The 23711-nt window shown below is 43.5% G+C and overlaps 2 protein-coding genes across 2 annotated transcripts; both read left to right on the top strand.

The window, feature by feature from the left end:
• The first annotated feature begins 729 nt into the window (after window positions 1-729).
• On the top strand, window positions 730-17219 carry dvl3b (dishevelled segment polarity protein 3b). Its single transcript, XM_008426767.3, has 15 exons — window positions 730-1155; window positions 2229-2298; window positions 3101-3234; window positions 3316-3401; window positions 3471-3612; window positions 5791-5887; window positions 6151-6220; window positions 7512-7651; window positions 7776-7852; window positions 7978-8045; window positions 8129-8209; window positions 8283-8417; window positions 9146-9313; window positions 9831-10016; window positions 10782-17219. The coding sequence occupies exons 1-15, from the start codon at window positions 992-994 to the stop codon at window positions 11075-11077; spliced, it is 1914 nt and encodes a 637-aa protein (XP_008424989.1). The 5' UTR covers window positions 730-991; the 3' UTR covers window positions 11078-17219.
• A 3940-nt stretch (window positions 17220-21159) lies between these two features.
• Window positions 21160-23679, top strand: LOC103475276 (olfactory receptor 11A1-like). The gene has a single exon (XM_008426769.3). It carries the CDS (start codon window positions 21303-21305, stop codon window positions 22254-22256), a length of 954 nt encoding a protein of 317 aa, XP_008424991.2. The 5' UTR covers window positions 21160-21302; the 3' UTR covers window positions 22257-23679.
• The last annotated feature ends 32 nt before the right edge of the window (window positions 23680-23711 follow it).

Below are 23711 nucleotides of genomic sequence, written 5' to 3'. Positions count from 1 at the left end.
TGAAGGTAAATCTGAATCAGATCCGGTTTGTGTTTTATGTCTGAAATTATTACTTTTTTGCATTTGTGCCATAAATTTTAAAGACATGTAAGCAATCTTTATAACTTCAACTAAACTACAGAACTGAAGCTGTTTTCTATGATGACGTATCAGGGCTGTCATAGACGAGGACAGGAAAAGGAGTACATTTCCATAAAACACTCAAAAATGTTTAATTATTCTCAGAAAAACATGGAAATTTATGGATTTCAAAAGTCAAAATATTTCAACTTTTGAAACTCAGAAATTTGCAAATGTCAAATTTTGACTAATCTCAAAATATGAGGGGTTTTTGTAGCAAATTTTCAACTTTTGGACCTCAGAAAATGTCCAAATGCTGAAAATGTTTGCCTTTTGAAACCAAGAAACTTTTTTTTTCTAGAAAACTTTTGAGATTTTTGACTCAGAAATCTCCCATTTTTTCCCCTGGAAAATTTGAGTTTGTTTGGTGCAAATTTACTGTCTAAATTGCTGTCGAACGTTTCTGGTGCTGAAACATCAGATGAACCTCAGAGTTCTGGAAAAGCAAACATGTCAGTCGCTTAATGAAGAAATATTAAACATAAACAGCAGGAATTTATTTTCAATAAATAAACCCGTCCAAATGTTCCTAATTCCAATCGAACAAGTTCAACAAAGTGATTTTATTTGGGTTCTTTAGGCTTCATTTAACCGGGGAGACCTTTATTTTGAAGCCCGTCACCGGAAGTTGCGTGTTTTAACGCGTGCAGTGTTGACTATCGGGAGGAAAGCATCACCGGAGCCCCTCTGCGGCTGGACCGACACATCTGGACCGGAACCGGCCTGGGACCAGCCGCAGCTCCTGGAGGTGGGGGCGGGGGCAGCGCACAGGTGAGGCGTCACGTGACCAGACCTCCGGAGCTTCACGGGGCGCGCGCAGGTGTGTCTCAGCATCCCCGTCGAAGCGCGTGCGGGGCTCCTCGGGGCCAGCATGGCGGAGGAGACCCGGGTCATCTACCACCTGGAGGACCAGGAGACCCCCTACCTGATCCGGATCGGCGTGCCCGCGCAGCGCGTCACCCTGGCCGACTTCAAGCAGGTGCTGAACAGACCCCACGCCAAATTCTTCTTCAAGTCCGTGGATGATGACTTCGGGTGAGTCACGTGACTGACGCCTCCATCAGGAAGATGACACAGACCCAGATGGGTTTATTGAGCATCAAAGGTCACGTGTTCCAGCGGGGGGGAGGCGATTCAGTCACATGATCAGTGATCAATAATCATGAAGAACAAGAGGAAGAGCTGATGAACACATGTATGGATCAGCAGGGAGGCTTTGTTTGTTTGTTTGTTTATATAATCCTCCTCATGCAGCTGTGATTATGTAACTGATGAAAACAAAAGCTTTAATATTCCCTCCGATGAGAGGATGACTGTTGGCGGTGAGCTCATGAGGATGACGATGATGATGAGGATGACGATGATGATGATGATCTTTTGTCTCTAGGTGTGGCAATTTAAAAACAAGAGAATTATGACTTTCAAAGATCAAATGTATAGTTCAAAACAGATAAGAAAAAAAAGGGACACATTTCTGATTCCTTGTCTGTCAAGAATTATTTGCGGCTGTTTTCCTACCTGATAGTCCGATAGACTCAACCAAACCCCCGTGAGCAACCTGTTCCCTTCCTGACCTCTGGGGGCGCTGTAACAAGAACCACTGAAGGAAATGACACTAAAACACCTGAGTGCAACTTCCTTCACAAAATGGAAACAAAGATGGAGGCGTCAGATTTCAGTGAAAGTCTTTTGTCGTTGGCTAAAGATCACAAACCATTTCTCCCGCTAGCGCTAGGCTAACATGTTTGCTTTGGTTGCTTTCTAACCGAACCAGAGTTAGCGTCAATCGAATACAGATTCAAGCTAACGCTGTAGGACCAGCGTTAGCTCGTTTGTGCATTCACACCTCCCCAAGCGAAGCGGACTTTCTGGACAAATTAACCAGAGTTGAATTAAAGCGGACTATACTGGCTGCTGGTGGGAATATTTTCAAGTTGCTAAAGCGGTTAGCACACCCTTAGAGTAGATGGGGCAGGTTTTACTACAACTTAATCAGACGAGATGGCAAATATTTTCAGGATGTTTCATATATCTTGCTGCACCTCTAGTTATGACATGATAGAGATGAAGATGATGACAGTAATGATGATGATGATGGTGTGTTTCAGGGTGGTGAAAGAGGAGATCAGTGACGATGAAGCTCGGCTGCCTTGTGTCAACGGACGGGTCGTCTGTTGGGTCAGAACCGCTCAGAACCTCTCAGATGGACGATCAGTCATGAAAACATCAGGACGTCCAGTTAAACACCCAGTTCTCTGAATCTCACCCGTAGAGGGTTTTGCTAATTGAAAAGTTCGATAAGCTAATCATAAACTTTACATTTAACTAACACCTGCACCGCAACACAGGTGGAAAAGGCCAGGAGAGGAAAAGGAACTGCTGCGTAAACAGATTTCAAAATAAGAGCATGAATATAACCAAAAGTTCAACTCAGATTTTTTACTTTATTCAACTAAAAGTTTACAAAACAACCAAGTAAATTTGTCTGGCACTATGAATTTAGGCAAAGCTAAGAGCATATTCAGAGTTAGCTAAACTGCTAATCACTAAATTAGCGAATTAGCGTCAGCGTGTCCAGCCACTGGTTTTGGAGGCTGCTAGCATCTTGCTGTGAGGTTTTAGCCAGACCTAAACATGCTGGAGGACGTGTGGAAGGTCAAACACTGGAAGGTTTGTCCGCACATCGAAACGTTCGATTCCAGATTCCTTTAAAGACCTTTAAACCTTTTACCAGACCAGAAGCTGCTCCAGTCTTCTTCCTGACTGCTTCTCTGTAGACCTCACCATGACGTCACTGCAACCGTCAGGATGACGGAACTAAACGTATAAACTTTAAACTGAACAAAATTCAGAAAATTATACATTTTGATTACATTTTATTTAATATCTAATCTGAATATGTCCTTATTTTTTCATGACTGTCTCATTTGGACATGTTGAGACACCTGGACTCTCTAAGATCCTGTCTTCTTCTCTGCAGGTGGTGTCTTCAGACGCCTGTCCTCCGGACTTCAGGGGGTCGGACACGCCCTCTGTGGCCACGCCCTCCAGCTTGGCCCCGCCCCCCATCGAGAGGACCGGCGGCATCGGCGACTCCAGACCGCCGTCCTTCCAGTGAGTTCCTACACGGATTAAGCTCCAGTAGTGCTGATGCGACCGCGCGCTGACAGGATGTGATGTGTCTGTCCGCTTCAGCGCTGCGGCCGTCTGTCACGATGACCTGCAGGGGTCAGAGGTCAAATCGCCTGCTCCATCTTCAGAGAAGCAGCGGCGGAGAGACGGTAAAGCTCTTCAACCGAATCAAACCGAATTCTTCCTGCTGTCTCTGATTGGCTGCGGTCCGCATACAGGAGGCCACCTGAACGGACACGCCCACCAGGCGGCCGACCAGAAGGGGGCGGGGCCAGCCGGCGGCGACAGCTCGTCCAATCAGCAGAGCAGCGAGTTAGAGACGACCAGCTTCTGCTCGTCTGAGGAAGACTCTGGAGGAAGGTCAGACCCAAACAGTTCTGGTCCGGTTCTGAGTCCACCTGCTGACCAGCAGAACCCTGGGTATCCGGGCTGCGGCGGTTACCCAGGGTGTCATTTCAAATGGGCGGCGCTCTAAAGCTTATGTAGCATGTTTCAGCAGCAACGCAGTTCAAGGTGGAAATTACATAGTTATTGTATTGTAATATGTCTTATCTGTCAGTTGTGCAGTGAGGCGTATGGAACAGGGTTAGTGCCAAAAATAAATAAAAGAATTTAAACTTTTTTCTCAGAATTTCTTTTTTTTTTTTTCTCAATTTTGAGTTTTTTTTATGAGAATTCTGACTTTGATGTAAACATTTTGACTTTAATCTCAGAAGTTGGACTTTAATCTGAGAATTCTGACTTCTTTTCTCAGAATTTTGAGTTTTCTATGCAAATCTTGACTCTTTTTTCTGAAAATTTTGACTTTAATCTCCAAATTCTGGCTTTTTTTCTGAGAAGATTAAAGTCAGATTTCTGAGAAAATAGTCAGATTGATTTATTGTTTTTTTACTGGCCCTAATCCAGATGCTTTCATCACTTCATTATTATAATTTCCAGCCATTCGTTCTGTCCAGATTTACCATCTGATTTCGTCTGGGGCAGAATTATCATGCATGTCTCATGTCAGCGTCAGAAAAACGGCGTTATGAGCGTCCAGACTGCTGTGAAAAAGCCGGATTAGGGTCCCATTTTCCTGTGTGAAGGTTGCCTAGATTACCTGCTTTCTGCGGATGGAGCATTTTAATTGACGGGGGATGTTGGCAGAAGGAGCGGATTACCTGCAGCACCAACAGATTTATTTTTATAAACTTTATAAATCTGCACCCTGGCAGATTTCAACGGTTCTTTTGTTGTTTTCGTCACTTAAATGTTCCAGAAAAAAATGTTGAGCTCCATAAAAAACAATCTAAGAGTTTTTTTAGTGACCTTTTAAATCATATTTAGACCCATGGTTTGACTAGGCCACTTCAAACGCTGTGTTTTGTTCTCTTTGACACTTTTTGATTGTTTTTGTTTTTTTAAATCATCAACAAACTGTTTTGTTTATTGTTTTATTTAATGATCTTAAACAAAGTTTGATAAAAAAGCAAATACTTTTTCACAGCAGCGTACTGCTGCTGGTCAGTCTGGAGCATTTCCAGTTAGGGGTGTGTCCCTGAATGCATCGCGGTGCGTTTGCTGCAGCGGCTTCAGGCTGTAAACCTGTTGAAGTCAGAACTCCTGGGAGAACCTGAACTCTTTCTCTGGTTCTGGTTCTGTGACGTGTAAAAACGGTACTGCTCCTTTAAAGCCTCTGTCATGTGACCCAATGACCTCAGCAGCAGCTCTCGCTGTGATTGGCCCATTCCTCTGACACACATTCACCTGCCTGCAGGTCATTTTTTCTGCCCCAGTAAACCTGTTCACGCCCTGGGCTCTGATTGGCTGCTGCGTGTCATGTGACCAGCGCTGCCTTTTGTGTTGTGCTGCAGATAAAGCCATCCCAGCTGATCTGAGAGCAGAAATAATGTGTTCCTGATCGATTTCCTCATGTAGACTCTGATTTCCATCAGTGATGGACTCCACCTGCTGCCAGATTTACAATCTTTACACGAACATTTTAAACCTTTTTCTAATTTTTAAACAGGTTTGGAGTTTTGCTGTCCTTTGTTTAATTATTTGTGAAGTCAGATTTTCCTCTCTTTGGAAATGTGTTGATTTTTTATTAAAAGTGATTCATTTCTGACAGGTAAGCAGGTTTGTTATTTGTTTTCAAAATTAGAAATTTGTTTTTTAAGACCTGAATTTGTTTTTTATTAAATAATTATTTGTATTTTGATTTTTTTTAATTCATTATTTTATATATTGATGTGATCTTTCCAAGTTGCAAATATATTTTTAGGAAATTATAGCAACTTTTTGTTAAGTCTCTGACTACTGGGAAGAAAATGTGGATAATTTGGAGCCACAGTGAATAATTGGGGCTTAACTATGTTTATATATTTATCCTTTTAAAAAGCTTTTATTTTTATTCATCTTTGGTTAATTTTACCATCTGCTTCAAATACATGTTTTAATTAGGATTTCCTGATTTTATATTTATATAAAATCTTTGTTGCGTTTTTAGATTTGTGTTTTTTTTGACCAATCAAAATTCTGCCTGTGATGTCAAACCAGATTCAGCCAATCAACAGGCCAGAGCAGCTCCTCGCCAAGACTCATCAGGCGACAGCGGCGTCGCCACCGAAAACCAAAAACTCCACGGATGGAAAAGGTAACCACACACACACACACACACACACACACACACACACACACACACACACACACACACACACACACACACACACACACACACACACACACACACACACTGTGAGGTCCTGGTTGTCTTTATAAGTGTGTCTTTATGACGCCTGATGCAGGGCGGCTGTTTCCGTCTGGACTTCCTGTCACTGACGTGTCCCTCGTCTTCCTGTCCTGTCTCTCTGTCCACCTGTCTCCCTCTCTGCCTGCCTCTATCCGTCTGTCCGTCAGTCGGCGTCTTTCAGCAGCGTCACTGACTCCACCATGTCGCTCAACATCATCACTGTAACCCTCAACATGGGTGAGTACAGAATGGGTCGGCAGCAGATTGGATCAGGACACACAGAGCCTTGGTTAGGTCTACTGCTGTCAGGTCAGGGTCGGGTCCGACCGAGTTCAGAACTGGCCTAAACGGTCTAGATAAGGACAAAGAGAGTCCAGAACAGATCCTGTCAGCCTGAATCCCATTAGTAAAACCCAGGAAAATGTCACAAATGTCTAGTTTGGGTTCATCGGCATCTGCTCCCCAGGTGTTTTGGGTCTGGGTCAGGTCCAAAACATCCTAAATTAGCTCCATCATAGTCCAAACTTGCTCCAGAGGTTCCCTTTGAGTTTCAACTCGGTCCAAACATCCTAAATTAGGCCAACTGCTGTCCAAATCTTTTTCAGAGGTTCCTTGAATCCACACTAGGTTCAAGACACCTTAAATTAAGTCTGTTACAGTCTAAAACTGCTCAGTGTGTTCCCTTTGAGTCTCAGCTTGGTCCAAAACACCTACAGTTTTCCTTGAGGGTAACCTAGATCCAAAACAGCCTAAATTACATTGAGCCCAATTCAAAACGTCTCCAGAAGTTTCTTTCAATTTAAACCAGATCCCAAAAAAACCCAACTTAAATTAGGTTTATTGAAGTTGAAAACTGCTCCTCATGTTCTGTTTGAGTCTAACCTACGTCCAAAATATCCTAAATTAGGTCTACTGCAGTCAAAGATTGGTCCAAAGGTTCTCTTGGACCGGATCAGGCCCACTACAGTGTAGATTAGGTCAGCTATCTGTCCAACACAGATCAGGTCCAGTTGGGGTTCTCATTCAGGTTCGTAGGTAGATGGATCGTATCAGAGTTCAGAACAATCCCTAAACCTTCCTGGTCTTTAGATCAGATCCAATAAGGTTTCAAACAGGCTAAATACTGTCTGGATCAGGTACAGTAGAATCTGAACCAGGTTCAGAACGGTGAGAATCGGATCCAGTAGAGTCTAAAACCGGTCCTCAGCAGCTTTGGCAGTAGAATGGATCAGGGTTCTGCTCAAACATGGCGGTTGGTTTACAGTTTGATTGGTTCTCTCCAGGTCCTCTGAACCCAATAAGACCAAGAACTAACTGGGTCGTTAGATACTGACCGCAGCGTGATCTGATGAGATCATTTAAACACCCAGTTCAGAGTTCTGGTTCTGTCTGGTTGCTGTGTTGTTGGGTTGAACAGAAGTTCTTCAGAAGGAGACCTTTATTTCATGAGATGTTTGCATCCTGAGTATGGTGCCAGTGAGGTTTGACTGTTCTGACGATGGTCAGACTAACGCCGCCTGTTTCTCAGAGAGGTATAACTTCCTGGGCATCAGCATCGTTGGTCAGAGTAACGACAGAGGAGACGGAGGGATTTACATCGGCTCCATCATGAAGGGAGGAGCTGTAGCAGCAGATGGACGCATCGAGCCTGGAGACATGCTGCTGCAGGTAGGGCCGACACCAGGTTCTGGTTTGGACCGTCTAGGCTGAAGCCAAGACTTTCTGGAGCTCTTTGGACTTCAGAGAGTCCTTTGTTACTCTGGTGATTCTCACTGTGATTCTGTTCACTCAGGTGAACGATATCAACTTTGAGAACATGAGTAATGACGACGCAGTCCGGGTTCTGAGAGAGATCGTCCACCAGCCGGGGTGAGGCTTAATTAAAACCACTGACCACTACAGTCTGTCGTCCTCTGTTCTGCAGCTCAGGACGACTTTTCATCCAGACACAACCTTTGAGACTCAAGCTGAGCCATTTCTCCCCTTCCTTCTAGTTCGGTGACATTAACTGTGGCAAAGTGTTGGGATCCAAACCCGCGAAGTTGCTTCACGCTGCCCAGAAGTGAGTCAGGCAGGATGTGTTGGTTTGGTTTGATACTATGTGATCCAGCTCGTTCAAACGGTCTGTCCTGTAAAACCGTGCAGGTGAACCGGTCCGCCCCATCGACCCGGCTGCCTGGGTGTCCCACACGGCCGCCATGACCGGGAAACTCCCCCCACACTACAGTACGTCTCGACTCTGCGCCTCTCTTCTATCGTTATCCCGTCCATCACATTTTAACTTCCTGCTGTTCTCCAGGTGTGCATGAAGAAAACCACCTCAACATCCACAGTGACATGACGGTGGTCGTCAAGGCGATGGCCAATCCAGAGTCAGGGCTGGAGGTTCGAGACAGGATGTGGCTGAAGATCACCATCCCCAACGCTTTCATTGGTGAGAAGATGTACTAGATCTGGATCTGAGAGTCTGAGAAATGTCTCATTCACATCAGTCCTGTTTAATCCACTTTTATCAAACTCTAATTCATTTGCGAAGGTGTGAATCGAATTCTTATGTGGACCAAAAAACTGAAATCTGGTCCATCTACAAACCTAAGTTTTGGTTTAGTTGAAATGAATTAGAAAATGGATGTGAACACCAAGCGGACCGGAGACCGCTCCAAAAGCAGAAAGTGGACTACAGCGCAGGGCATTCTGGGTAAATACAACCAAAAAGCTAGCCTAGCAGTAGCAGGAAAAATGGCTAGTGTCTTTCTCCAAACACAAAAGAGAAAATCTGATGCCACTTCATTTTTGTTTCCTTTTTATGAAGAAGGAAGTTGCACTCGGTGTCTTAAGAGGCTTTTGTGTCGTTTCCTTCAGTGGTTCTTGGTGCAGCGCCTCCACAGGCCAGGAGGGGAACATGTTGCTCAAACGGTTTGGTTGGTTTGACTCAGAGCAAAAAGAATGACCTCCACAGCAACTAAAAATGAAACAAATGTTGTTTTGGTCCCCACTCTAGCCGAGTTTACCGAACTATCAGGTGGAGAACCACCTAAGATTCTCACCAATAAAACATTCTGTTTAACCAACATGAAATAATCTCCGTTGTAGTTCTGGGGTATAAAGATTCCAGTCAGAACTGTGAAAGGAGACGGATATCTTTACGTTCTATCTGTCCAGGTTCGGACGTGGTGGACTGGCTCCACCGTAACGTCGAAGGTTTTACCGACCGGCGCGAAGCTCGCAAGTACGCCGGAAACCTGCTGAAAGCCGGATTCATCCGACACACCGTCAACAAGGTCACCTTCTCAGAGCAGTGCTACTACGTGTTCGGAGACCTGTGTGGAGGTAGGAGCTGGGGCCACAGAGCTGTCCACACTAGAGACCTAACTATAGTTATTGCTCTTTGAAATAAGAAGACCTTTAAATAGTCAGTGTGCTGAGATCACCTGGAGTCTGTGGCGTTTTGTCCTCAACTGATGTCCTTCTTAAAAATAAAAGGGAAACCTTCAATTAAATATGTTAATGGAAAGATAAGTTGTTTCAGTTCCTCTAAAGTGGTTGGTTGGTTGGTTGGTTAGTTGGTTAGTTGGTTGGTTGGTTGGTTGGTAAAACTGTTGCTGCTTTGGTGCAGTCTTGAACCTGCAGTACCGTCAATGAACACAAGATGGCGACACAGAAAAAACCAGTAGATCATGTTAAACTGTTTTATGTAATTAATGTCACTTTCAGAGGTTTATTGTTGTAACTTTATACATTTTTATTCAAAAGGTCTGGACTCTACTGTAGTCTGATGATAAGAAAATAAAAAGCAGCGTTTCTAACAGCATAAATGTTCCTGTTTCGCTGATGCTGCTCCTTTCAGATCTGGCTGCCATGTCTCTGCTCGACCGCGAAGACGGATCCTCTGGAGAAGCAGGAGGAGGAACTGACTGCGACCCCCCAGCCTTCCCCTACCAGTACCCCATCCCTCACCCCTACAGCTCGCCCCACCCGCTGCACCAGCTGCCGGCCTGTGGGGCAGGAGGAGGCAGGAGTCATCACAGCGAAGGTACAGGACGTTTTCTTATTTTTCATAAGGTTTGTGTCAGTATGTGGCATCCTGTATGTATTTGTTTAGCTAACACCGCTGCTTGATCATGTAAGTGTTATATGTTTCTGTATTTCCTTCATTTGTTGTACTCCAGAATCAATGACCAGAACGTGAAGAAAGGAAACGAACTGCAGCGTAAACAGATTTCAAAATAAAAGCTTGAAGCTAATTACTTGAAGAATTCTGAACAGACAATAACCAAAATTTCAACACAGATGTCAAGTAAATTAGTGCTTTAGAATTCATCTGGATAAATGTATTCAGGGGAAGCTAATTGTGCTAATCTTACAATTTAGCCAAAACGCTACACAAACAATTAGCTCCACTATTAGCAAATGCATTTATTGTTGTTTTTGTGACCCTTTCTTTAAAACGTTTTGCAGCACTGGGGGCCTTGATTCACAGTAGTCAAACAGACAACGCAGGAGCAATGGTTTTCTGGCTGGGAATTGAACCAGGGACTAATTGCCTGGGTTCCCCGCCCTGCCGCTTCACCGTGTGTCTGATCAGTTGCTATCTTGCCATCCGTCCTTGAATACTGAAAAGAAGTGACTACATTTGAGGGATAAAAGCAGATTGAATTGAACATCAGATTCAGTCGTGTCTGATATTTTAGCGCTCCCTTTATGAATAGGAGCTGTGTGATGGGATCACGTGTATGGGACTCAGAACCTCTCGGGTTCTGATTGAAACGATGACATCATGTGTTCATTGGTCCTGCAGGAAGTCGCAGTAGCCAATCGGACTTCAGCGACGATCAGAAGGAGGGAAAAGGAGAAACACAGCAGGAATCTGCCAACCAGGAAGCGAACGCTCAGCACAAGATGGCCGACTGTCTGAGTGATGGCAGCGCTCAGGGACCGCCCACCTCCTTCTCCAGTTCCCATGGCAACAAAGACATCCCAACACCGTCTCGAGGTCAGCACCGCGACTTTTCATCGATCCAACCGGAAATCTCTCGACAGTCCTTCCGTCTGGCCATGGGAAACCCCAGCGACCTCTTTGTAGATGTCATGTGACCCAGTGACGATGATGTCATATCCTGACTAAAGCTGAAACGAACTGAAAAAGATTGAGGCACATTGAGTCACTGTGAAGACCTGGACCTGAAGAAGGCCTGGATCTGACAAGAACGAGACCGGGCTCTGATCAAACCTGAAACTAGACAAAACCATCCTGAACCCGACTGAGAACTAAACCCGACTGAGAACCAAACCCGACTGAGAACCAAACCCGACTGAGAACTAAACCCGACTGAGAACTAAACCCGACTGAGAACCAAACCCGACTGAGAACTAAACCCGACTGAGAACCAAACCCGACTGAGAACCAAACCCGACTGAGAACTAAACCCGACTGAGAACTAAACCCGACTGAGAACCAAACCAGACTGAGAACCAAACCAGACTGAGAACTAAACCCGACTGAGAACTAAACCCGACTGAGAACCAAACCAGACTGAGAACCAAACCAGACTGAGAACCAAACCCGACTGAGAACCAAACCCGACTGAGAACCAAACCCGACTGAGAACTGAACCCGACTGAGAACTAAACCCGACTGAGAACTAAACCCGACTGAGAACTAAACCCGACTGAGAACCAAACCCGACTGAGAACTAAACCCGACTGAGAACCAAACCCGACTGAGAACCAAACCCGACTGAGAACCGAACCCGACTGAGAACCGAACCCGACTGAGAACTGAACCCGACTGAGAACTAAACCCGACTGAGAACTAAACCCGACTGAGAACTAAACCCGACTGAGAACCAAACCCGACTGAGAACTAAACCCGACTGAGAACCAAACCAGACTGAGAACTAAACCCGACTGAGAACCAAACCAGACTGAGAACCAAACCAGACTGAGAACCAAACCAGACTGAGAACTAAACCCGACTGAGAACTAAACCCGACTGAGAACTAAACCCGATTGAGAACCAAACCCGACTGAGAACTAAACCCGACTGAGAACCAAACCTGAGAACTAAACCCGACTGAGAACCAAACCTGAGAACTAAACCCGATTGAGAACCAAACCTGAGAACTAAACCCGACTGAGAACTAAACCCGACTGAGAACTAAACCCGACTGAGAATTAACCCGACTGAGAACTAAACCCGACTGAGAACTAAACCCGACTGAGAACTAAACCCGACTGAGAACTAAACCCGACTGAGAACCAAACCTGAGAACTAAACCTGACTGAGAACTAAACCAGACTGAGAACTAAACCTGAGAACCAAACCTGACTGAGAACTAAACCAGACTGAGAACCAAACCCGACTGAGAACTAAACCCGACTGAGAACTAAACCAGACTGAGAACCAAACCCGACTGAGAACTAAACCCGACTGAGAACTAAACCCGACTGAGAACTAAACCCAACTTAGGACAAAACCTGAGAACTAAACCCGACTGAGAACCAAACCCGACTGAGAACCAAACCCGACTGATAACTAAACCCGACAGAGAGCTAAACCTGAGAACTATACCTGACTGAGAACTAAACCCGACTGAGAACTAAACCAGACTGAGAACCAAACCCGACTGAGAACTAAACCCGACAGAGAGCTAAACCTGAGAACTAAACCTGACTGAGAACCAAACCTGAGAACTAAACCTGACTGAGAACCAAACCTGAGAACTAAACCTGACTGTGGACCAAACCTGAGAACTAAACCTGACTGAGAACCAAACCTGAGAACTAAACCTGACTGTGGACCAAACCTGAGAACTAAACCTGACTGAGAACCAAACCTGAGAACTAAACCTGACTGAGAACCAAACCTGAGAACTAAACCTGACTGTGGACTAAACCAGGTTTACCTGGCTCTAACTCGGCCCTGGATCTAACCGAGACCTGGACCTGGATCTGACTCGGATCTGGACTCTCTGAACTAACCAAATCAAAGCATGTGCTGCTTTTCTCTCTGAGCGACGTTCTGAGTCTCTCCTGCATCCTGGGATGGTTGTACATTATTCCTGACGTTCCTGTTTGTAAATCACATGCTGCCGGTTACTGAGCTGATTATTGTTTATATTTATTAATTATTTATTTAACATGTTTATTTATGAACTGTTTGTTCCAAACATTTACTGCAGAAACCGACGTGTGGATTATTTATAAGTCCTTGTTCTCGTCTCCTCCACGCCAGAGAAGCAGAGCTGTAGCTTTTCCTCTACATTCCAAAACCAATGAAACGGGTCAGCGAAAATTATTTTACATAAAGGTTAAATACGGTACCAAATCACAGACCGAAGGCTCTCAGACATTTGGGTTTTGTGAAGAACAAAGACTGTGATCTGTTTAGTGAAAGCAGTTGTATAAAATGTGTTCACTGTGTTATATGTACACAACCAGATAGTAAAACCTTAAATGATGAATTAGATTTGGAATAAAGTTCACATAGCTTTCATAGAAATCTGTGTATGGCTGTGATTTCCTCAGATCTTTAAAAGTCCGTGGTTTTTACCTGTTTTGACACTACAAAAGGTGAAAGTTTCAAATGAGAAGGAACAGATTAATTGTGACTGTTATTTAATGCAAACACCCTAATTATGCCTGCGTGTTTTTTTTACATTAGCAGAATAGCGACAACATTTTGCACATATTTCTAATGGAAATGTAGCTACTGACTGATTACAATGTGAATGTGGCACTTTGAATTGAAATGTGAATGATGGGAACAAATAACATCAATACAAGGTCTGTTTTATTGTGTCTCCTTTTGTTACTAAGGACAGCAACTACTGTATGCTAGTAGTTGTATACTAGCATACAGTATACAAGACCTATTACATGCTACCCCCTCATTATTCATTTAATTTATTTTTTGAAATATTTCTATCTTACATAATTGTTTTCCTCGTAATTTTGGCCCTATCTGCTTTCCATACCGTGGAGCGCCGCAGGGCGGTGCTCTGAATGGGACGCGGCCGGTCTCCATCAGCTGACGCGCCGCTTCTGCCGCCGACATCTTACCCCCGAAACGGCGGAGACGCAGAGTCCGAGTTCCACGGTCAATCACTCCGATAAAGTGATGACGGGCCCCGCGGAAATGAAGGACGGGGTCGGGGAACATCGTTGCTGCCACCGGAGGAGGTGAGGAGACGGAGGGAAGGGGACACCGACAGTCCGTTTGTGCGTCTGTCTGCGCTGCAGTGGCGGACTGACCGCCAGACAGCTGCGGTAAGGTTAGCAGATAGCCGCTAATGGCTAGCCCGAACTAGGTTTAAAAATGCCAGATTTTACTGTAGCGTAGCTCATCAAACCGGTTCTGACTGCTGTGAATTAAAACACGGTCCATTTTTAATCTGGAGAATCCCCCCTCTGGTTCGGCACTCAGGGAGAGTAGCTAACTCAAATAATTCCCATTATTTGGTGAATTTTAAGGTACTGCATTGTGGTTAGCGTTGTGTTTAAAAGGAGCGTCAGCTACGTGACTGGGCGGTGACTCCATTCGCTGTGATTCAGTCGTGAAGGGAAACCCGAACCAAACAGCGGCTCGGTGTCTCAGTGTGAGCCGAAATAACCGCCTCAGCTCCCGTCACCGCCCGGGGAAACGTCCGCGGGGAATAAATCAGCAGTTTTCCGGTGTGATCAGATTCCAGGAGGCTGGATGTTTTTCCTCAAGGCCTCTTTCAAAACCTGACGATGTTCTGCGAGGCTCATTTTATTCCAACGTTCAAATATATTAAACCAAATCAAACTGCTGCTATTCCTTACATATGGAAAGCCAAACGTACCAAATAAACAATAAAATATTACTGAGTCAATCTGTGAATAACCGTGATGAACTGGATTAGATCATTTTGATGATGCTTTTGGTATTTAAATGACCAGAATTTATTTATTAATATCTTTAAAATAAGTTTTATGTCCGTCTACGGTGTTATCAGGTGTTGAAAATTGGCATGTTAGCTTTAATGTGTAAACAGAATATATCTGGTTTACACCAATGTCTTTTGTATTTTAAATATTAAATAAATAATAAGAAACATTAAATCCCTGAACGTGAACATTACTGACAACGATTGTGATTCATAACTTCCCATATTTTTTTTAATTTAAAACCCAAATAATCATTAAAAACATGATCATATTGACATGTTTCTGCATGTTGGGATATGAGATATTTATTCATAAGGTTGTAGGGACTCGGATGAAACCGACGGCGAATTTTACGAGGGAAAAAAATCATAATAAAAAAATCTAATTTGAGATTCAAAGTTGAAATTCTATAAATTGGATTTGGTCCTTAAAGGTGATATTTAGATCTGACGTGATCAATGGAGCAGGAGAATCTGAACAAAATGGATGTTTTTAAGGTTGTGGGCAGTTTGTAAATTAGTTTCATCTGATTTTTATATGTTTTTAATAATCTGATTGAAACATGAAGATCAAATCTCCCAGAAACAGACTTTAAAAACATGTCGTCCTGCAGCAGAAATAAAATAAATCTAAATAAAAAAGAGACAAGTACCTCCTGCTAAATATGCTTGGAGTTTTTTTTTTTAACTAAATCTGTAATTTACTAGAAATGATTTTATTTTGCACATTTTCTACCTGTTTTTTCTTATAATCTGTGTTTTCTGTGTACATTTTGCTCGGTGAACTGGATCGATTGGATTTTGACATCAGAACTGACAGGAAACGACAAATCTGGAAACTTTTAGCAGATTTGGCGTCTGCAACATCGAACTATTATATGAAACATGATCAGAAAAGCAAAACATCAAGGCAAAAATCATGAAAAAGATGCTTATTAACAGCAGGGGTGCACCTAAACCCTGCAGGAGACCGGATCCGAACCTCCCTCCTCCCCCGGCCTCCATTTGAAAAACTAGAACCGGTCCGTCTGCTGCTGCCTTCAGGGTCTGTTTGGAAATATCAAACTCATATTTCACGTAGAAACTTGATCAGATCAGGGGACTTTCCATCTGCAGCCTCCAGGGGGCGGTGCTGCGCTGCAGCGAAGCCTCCAGAGCCGGTTCTGGTGAAAACCGGACAAAAACAGGCCCGGTTCTGCTGCGGCGGTTCAGAACCAGCTGGCGGTAGACGCCTGCTCAGGAATCAGACGCTGACGCAGCTTTACAGCCGCTGCTGCGCAGGGAGCCTGTTGCCAGGCAACAGCAGGGAGGCAGAGGAGGGAGAGTGATGTCACCTCAGTCTGCAGCGAGGCGTCCGTTTGGTCCCTCACTGTTTCGGGTTTAAACGGTTCTGGTTCTGTCTTTATTCGTGTTGATGAGATGAGAATAAATGGAGGATCGAAGCTGGAAGGATTTCACTTCCTGTTTCCTGCTGAGAGGAAAACGGAAGGAGGCCGAGGCGTCTCCTGCAGGTCCACCTCGGCCCGTCGTCTGGCAGCCGCCGCCGCCGCCGCCGGGTCGCCATGACGATGAACTCCGACTGACGGCGTGAAGAGGAGCGGGTTTGGTCCAGGTTTGTTTGTGGCGTTTCAGGGGGGATTCTTCCGGCCAGCAGGCGGCGCCGCTGAGCTGCAGCTCTGTGGTTTTTTTAGGTTTTGATTTTTGTAACGTTGGATGAGAAAATCAAAACCTAAAGAAAATACAGCGCTGAGTGGGAGAGCAGCGGGAACCCGGAGTAAACGCCTGGATCTCAGGGTGTCCAAAGTGTGGCCCGGGGGCCGTCTGTGGCCCTTCAGAAGGATTTTATTCGGTCCCTCACCTCAAGTTAAGAATGGGAAAAACACAAAACAAAAGACTATTTTCTTTTTAATTATATATTGGTTCAGAGTTTGTGTTCTTGCCATTGACAGAAGTTTATTTCTCTTCTAGTTTTATCCTTTTTTCTGCATTGTATGGTTTTTTTTATTTGTGGAAATGTTAAAAATTATTTTTTAAAGTAAAATAATACATCTGATAAGAATTTTGTGCACTGTTCACTGGTTAAAACTTAATAAAATAGTAAATTTTTTCTTTTATGCAATAAATTCTGTTGCCTGCCGGTAGTTTAAATTTTCCAGTTTAAACCAGTTAAACCACTGGTTTAGTCATTCTGAGGCTGAATTTATAGGAATATGAAAGATAAAAGTAAATAAAAAATTCAAATGTCTTGCAGCCAATCAGAGGCTGCCTGTAACTGCACTGTTTAACTGAATCTTTGGGGGTTTATTGAATAAAATGTTCTGCTCAGATGCCGTTGTTTGAGTTTTATTCAGCATACTTTGTCTTTCTGTAGATTAAATCTGTTTCTTCCAACAATCTAATGGAAAACAATTCAAGCTTCTTGATTTTAACTTAAAATTTTTTTATCTTAGTAGTTGGTTTGATCTATTTATTTTATTTTTTCAAAATTTTTGGGGACATTTTTAAAAATTAAGTAGTATGGATAAAGAATAATACTCAAAATGTCCCCATACACTAAAGTAAATATTTAAAAAGAAATTAATGGGAAGCTCATTTTATCAGATTTAATTTATTTGTAGAGTTATATTTATTTTTTGACGCTTTTATTTTATAAAACTACGTATTTTAATTTTCAGCTCCATGTTGTATTTAAATGGGTCTCTGGGTCTGCAGCTCAGTTTGATTCATGATGGCGGATCGATTACGTCATCATGCAGTAGCCTGATGCAGCCACCAGAGGGCGCCGCGCTAACAGCTGGATTTGATGTTTGTCTCCGGAGCAAACATGAGTCACGGAGTGAAACATAAAAATGTTTAAAATGCCTTTTATTATTTTAGTTTAGTTCAAACATTTACATTCAAACACAATGATGCACATTTTCATAAACATTTGTTTGAAAATTATGAAGAAATAAACTTTAGACCTACATTATTCTTCATTTTAAAGAGAAGATTTCTCAATAATTCATGTATAAAAACCAGCTTTAATTTCCACTTTTCTCAAAGATTCCCTGTTTTTAGATTATTTTGACGATTAATTGGATAAAATGCAAAAGTTGTTTAATATGAGATTTTAAAACCTAAACCAGGACATTTTTTGAGGAAGTGCAGCTTAGAATGTTTTCCCTCCTGATAGTCTCAGTTTGATTTGTTTAAAAAATCTGCTCCAGCTGCTGCGGTTCTCTTCCTCCTGCTCTGAGTCAAACCAACCTGTTCCCCTCCTGGCCTGTGGGGGCGCTGCACCAAGAACCACTGAAGGAAACGACACAAAACCTCTGAAGACACTGAGAGCAACTTCCTTCTTCACCAGATGGAAACAAAATGGAGGCATCAGATTTTAGCGGTTGGAAGATTTCTCTTTAGTTTTTGGCTAAAAACCACGAAACATTTCTGCTGCTAGCGCTAGGCTAGCATGTTTGTTTGGGTTATATTTACCCAGAATGCCCTGCGCTGTAGTCCATTCCCTGTTTTTGGAGCGGTCCGTGGTTTACTCGCTGTTCATATATCAAACCAGAGTTCACTTGTTGGTTGGAGTAGCATTCACACCTCCCCAAACAAACCGGACTTTCCATACAGACGGACTGGAGTTGGTTAAAGTGGATCAAACAGTTCCACAAATTGACCCCAAGCATCAAAGAAAAGATGGATTTAATCCAAACTTTATGCTTTAAACTTACTGAGACCAGGTAAATGTTTTGGATGGATCTGTTAGTCAGACACAAACGGGGTCACAGAGGTCAGTGGTGTTGATTGCATCGTGTTTATTGTGTCCTGTCTCTTTAATGAGCCCCAGAGGAGCTGCTCTGGAACAACACTGAGCCCAGAGGACGCAGTCTGTGCGGACGTTTGGACACTAACGGGACAATTAGCATGCATCAAGCAGCACAGGAGATCTCAGCTGTTGCTATGGTTACTGCCGCCTGTTTGTTATGAATAAGTTTTGTTTCAGACTTGAGGAAACTTCAGTAAGCCGACAGGTTGTGTCAGAGCTTAATGTGGATGACGCCTCTGCTTCTTTCTGCAATATAAAATCCTAAATTATGGAAAATCTCATGGGATCCCAACTGGAGAAACTGGAGAAAGAAAAGAAACATTTTATTATCATGGATGATTTTCTGCCTGTAGTTAAGAACGTCAAAGGTTTTCTGTTTGGATTCGATTAGTCAAGACCAAGACCAAGACCAAGCTATAGTCCAACATTTATGGGTCAATAACTGATTAAACTGATTACAAATGAAGGACAAAACATTTAATGGCAACGAGGAAAAGGAAACCAGGAGGATTTACTGAAGGAGCCGCCGACCAAAACCAGAACGACCCAAAACCAAACGGAGAAGGAAACCAGATCTAAAACAAATGATTTGACCAAACCGGTTCCAGTCGGACCTACAGAACTGAGTTGTCGACCGGTAATTTCTCATCCGAGCGGACAGAAGCCACATGAAGGGTCACTAATTTTACCGGACAGTAAACTGCCCCAGTAATTTTTGAGATAAATTGTATTTTGAGATCATTATCACATAAAAAAGCTTCATTTTGTAACGAACACTTCACACTGAAATATCCTAAATGAAACACGACCAAAAACAAAACAAACATAAAAACAACTGAAGCCGTGAATCACATGGATTATGTCTCTAAGCAACATTTCTCATAAAAATATTAATAATCAGAATGGAATTGATCAAATTCTTCATTTATCACGTAATAAGCTTATTGTGATAAGCAACTGTTACTACGCAGTTATTACTGTGTAATAACAACCAACAAGATTAGTCACCATAGCTGTGCAGACGATACACAGGTGACCTTTGAACCCAACCAACCGCTGAACTGATGCTTGGAACAGATAAATGTGTTGATGTGTCTAAACTTTCTCCAACAGAAACTGAAGATTTTATCTGGACCTAAAGAGGTTCCTCTTTAGGAATTATGGATCTAGAATTATAGATCTGGAGTCAATGCACAGCTTCAGTTCTTCCAGCTGGAAACTGGAAATCAGGCTGACCTCTGACCTGACCTCTGACCTCTGACCTGACCCTTCAGAGCAGAACATTTCCAGAGCAGCGGGTGGGGCGAGCTGGTCCAGAACCCTGTTGGTCCAGAACCCTGCTGCTGGTCCAGAACGCTGCTGGTCCAGAACCCTGTTGGTCCAGAATGTTGCTGCTGGTCCAGAACCCTGCTGCTAGTCCAGAACCCTGCTGCTGGTCCAGAACCCTGTTGGTCCAGAACCCTGCTGATCCAGAACCCTGCTGCTGGTCCAGAACCCTGTTGGTCCAGAACCCTGCTGATCCAGAACCCTGCTGCTGGTCCAGAACGCTGCTGATCCAGAACCCTGCTGCTGATCCAGAACCCTGCTGATCCAGAACCCTGCTGATCCAGAACCTTGCTGCTGGTCCAGAACCCTGCTGGTCGAGAACTCTGCTGGTCCAGAACCCTGCTGCTGGTCCAGAACGCTGCTGCTGGAGTTCTGACTAGAACCAGGAGAACAGACCCTCTGAGTAAACGACCAGAGATTCATCTCAGGCTCTGCAGGCCTCAGTTAGCAGGTTACAGTTCATGACTGAACAATCAGAAACGGACCAAAGTGGCATCAATCCCACCGGCTCTTCAATCCGCTTTAACCCGACTCCAGTCATTTGCTTAGGAAGCCCGTTTGGTTGGTGAGGTGTGAACACTAATCGACCTCTGACCTCTAGTAATCTAAACCTCGGTTTGGGTTCAGTTTGAATGTGAACGCCAAACGGACCAGAGACCGCTCCAAAAGCAGGAAGCACAGGGCATTCTGGGTAAATACAACCCAAACAAACGTGTTAGCCTAGCGCTAGCAGCAGAAATCCTCCAACCGCTAAAATCCTCCATCTTGTTTCCATCTGGTGAAGAAGGAAGTTGCTCTCAGTGTCTTCAGAGGTTTCTGTGTCGTTTCCTTCAGTGGTTCTTGGTGCAGCGCCCCCACAGGCCAGGAGGGGAACAGGTTGGTTTGACTCAGAGCAGCTGGAGGTGGAGCAGATGGTGAAGTTCTGGTTCCAGTAGAACCGGGTCAACCGGACCATCAGCAGGGAAAACATTGCTTAGTTTGGCAGCATTTTCCGTTTCCAGTTGGAATGATGAATGATGACAGAGTGACAGGCGACATGTAAACCCTGCAAGTAGGTGAAGTTTAGAAACATGAGTATTACAGTAAACCTGAAAATGGAAGAAATGTTGCTGTTTGGGTCCCAAATGGAACTCAGTGTTCCGGACTGGGAAACATCCGTAGCTCGTCAGTTTGTCTGGGAAGGATTCTCTCTCTCGTTGGTCTCTGCTGACCTTGGAGGATATAAAAGCTTCATGCTGTAACTCGGCTCCTCTCAGCTCGAAGCTGCAGCATCATGACTAACTCTTCACAGGTCCTATATTTCACTCTGACTGCCTACTTTGACATCGGGAGTTTGAAATACCTGTACTTTATGATGGTTATGTGTTTCTATGTCCTGATTGTCGGCTCCAACGTCCTGCTGATCGCGGTGATCTGTGTGAACCGGAGCTTACATGAACCCATGTTCCTGTTCCTCTGCAGCCTGTTTGTGAACGAACTGTTTGGCAGTTTGGGTTTGTTCCCCTTCCTGCTGGTCCAGATCCTCTCTGACGTTCACAGGGTTTCTGCTCCGCTCTGCTTCCTGCAGATCTTCTGTGTTTACAGTTATGCAGCAGTTGAAGTTTTGAACTTGGCCGTCATGTCTTATGACCGGTACGTGGCCATCTGTTTCCCTCTGCAGTATAACTCCACCATGACGGATAGAAAGGTTGCGTTGCTCATTGCCCTGACCTGGGCGTTGCCGGTTCTGGCCACTGTGGTTCTGGTGTCGCTCAGCGCCCCCCTGCGGCTCTGTGGGAACGTCATCGATAAGGTTTTCTGTGGGAATTTCTCCATCGTTAAGCTGAGCTGCTCCAACACCAGCGTGAACAACGTTTACGGTCTGGTTCTGACCGTCGTCTCCATCGTCGCGCCGCTCGTTTTAATCCTCTACACCTACGGAAAGATTCTGGAGGTGTGTTTCTCTGCGACCAGACAGACGCGGCAGAAAGCCGTCAGCACCTGTACGCCTCACCTGGCCTCCATCCTGAACTTTTCTTTCGGCTGCTGTTTCCAGATCCTGCAGAGCAGGTTTGACCTCAGCAGGGTGCCTCCGCTGCTGGCCATCGTTTTGTCGCTGTACTTCCTGACCTGCCAGCCGCTGTTCAACCCGGCGCTGTACGGCCTGAAAATGGCCGCCATCCGAGACGCGTGTAAACGTTTGTTATGTGGGGAAAACGCGGCTGCAGCAGCAGCTTCTCCTGCCTGACGGCTCATCTTCTGTTAGTCGTTTCAAAACTCAGGTTTCATGTTTTTGGCTAATGAAATATTAGATAAGGAATCATTTTTAATAAGTTGATGCTGACATTTTTCTCTGTATTGATGTTTCTTTGCTTTTGCGGATGTTTTAAAACAGGGACGTCAAACTTATTTTCATTTCAGGTCCATTAGAAACCATGAAGGTCTTCAAAGGGCAGCTGTGGCAAAACGTTCTGATAAAACTGTTAAACGGTACCGGGACAAATTTTACATTTATCATCAAAGTGATTCATAAACAGCTGTGGCCCTGCAGGCTCCAGACTGACAGAGAGAGAACATAAAGGTCATATTTGTCCTTTTAATTGTATTTTATTAGTCAAATTAAATCAGTTTGTGTTTTTATGAATTACTTGGATGCTAAAGACAAAATCTTTAAAGGTACCATTTTAACAGCTGGCTAATCGTTTTATCGTTTTATGTTTAAGGTCCGAAATAAAAAACTTCCACACAATATACAGGAAATGTTTGGTGACAGAGAGGGTGGTTATGATTTAAGAGGTGAAGGATATTTTAAAAAACAACATATTAGAACAACCAGGAAGAGTTTGTGTTTATCTGTTTGGAATGGATTGAATGATGAGATTAAAAAAATTACAAATGTAAACCAGTTTAAAAAATTGATTAAAGCAGAACTCATTTCAAAACATGCTATATAACATGTTTAATAGTTTATAATGTAAATGATTATATAAATAGTACTTAAAATAATTGTACATAGTTAAACATAATGAAAAATGGAAACAAGTTGTCTCTTGTTGATGTTCTGAAAGTTAATTGATAAAACAAAGACAAGTATGAAAGGGGCAGGATATTATAAGATGCATCTTCTACCTGCTCCTTTTCGAACAGAAAATATAAAATTGCATGTCACATGGGCAAAATAATTTGTTTTACATTTTATTTCTTAAGTTTGTCTCATTCTATTTTGTTTTCTTGTTCTTTTTTGACTGTTTTTAATGTCTGTTCGAAATAAATAAATAAATAAATGAATGAAATCAGTAGTTTTTGCCACATCTGGTCCTTTGAGGACCTTCATGATTTATGATGGAGCCTGAAATGAACTTCAGACATCCAGCATCTACAGTTTGCATTAATAATGTTGTGCTTTTGGCTCACTGGATAAATGATGAAAAAATGAATCTCTTCCTGTTTTTTCTCTATAAAACAATAAAATCAGATCCTGCAGAGCAGGCTGGACCTCAGCAGGGGGCCTGGTTCTTCAAATGGGTCCAGAACCGAACATTAAAACATTTATTAAAATGAATATGCTAGAGTAAATGATTTACTCTCAGCAGTGAACAAATGCAGGAACTGGTTTGATTATTTGGTTGGTTTATTATTTGTGGAAGCAATAAAAACAATTATTCAAGCAGGTTAAAATAAACTTAATCAGCTGGAAAGTCAT

Source organism: Poecilia reticulata, chromosome 13, assembly GCF_904066995.2.
Source record: "Poecilia reticulata chromosome 13, P_reticulata-male-v2, whole genome shotgun sequence".
NCBI lineage: Eukaryota > Metazoa > Chordata > Actinopteri > Cyprinodontiformes > Poeciliidae > Poecilia > Poecilia reticulata.
Note: the sequence above shows the minus strand (reverse complement) of the source record. Positions and strands in the feature narration are given on the sequence as shown.

What these genes read in the sequence shown, in the direction of transcription:
- LOC103475276 (XM_008426769.3), top strand. Translation starts at nt 21,303, where the DNA reads ATGACTAACTCTTCACAGGTCCTATATTTCACTCTGACTGCCTACTTT.
- dvl3b (XM_008426767.3), top strand. Translation starts at nt 992, where the DNA reads ATGGCGGAGGAGACCCGGGTCATCTACCACCTGGAGGACCAGGAGACC. An exon ending in GAAGCAGCGGCGGAGAGACG is followed by an intron (nt 3,402 to 3,470) that starts GTAAAGCTCTTC and finishes GTCCGCATACAG; the next exon opens with GAGGCCACCTGAACGGACAC. An exon ending in TTGCTTCACGCTGCCCAGAA is followed by an intron (nt 8,046 to 8,128) that starts GTGAGTCAGGCA and finishes AAAACCGTGCAG; the next exon opens with GTGAACCGGTCCGCCCCATC.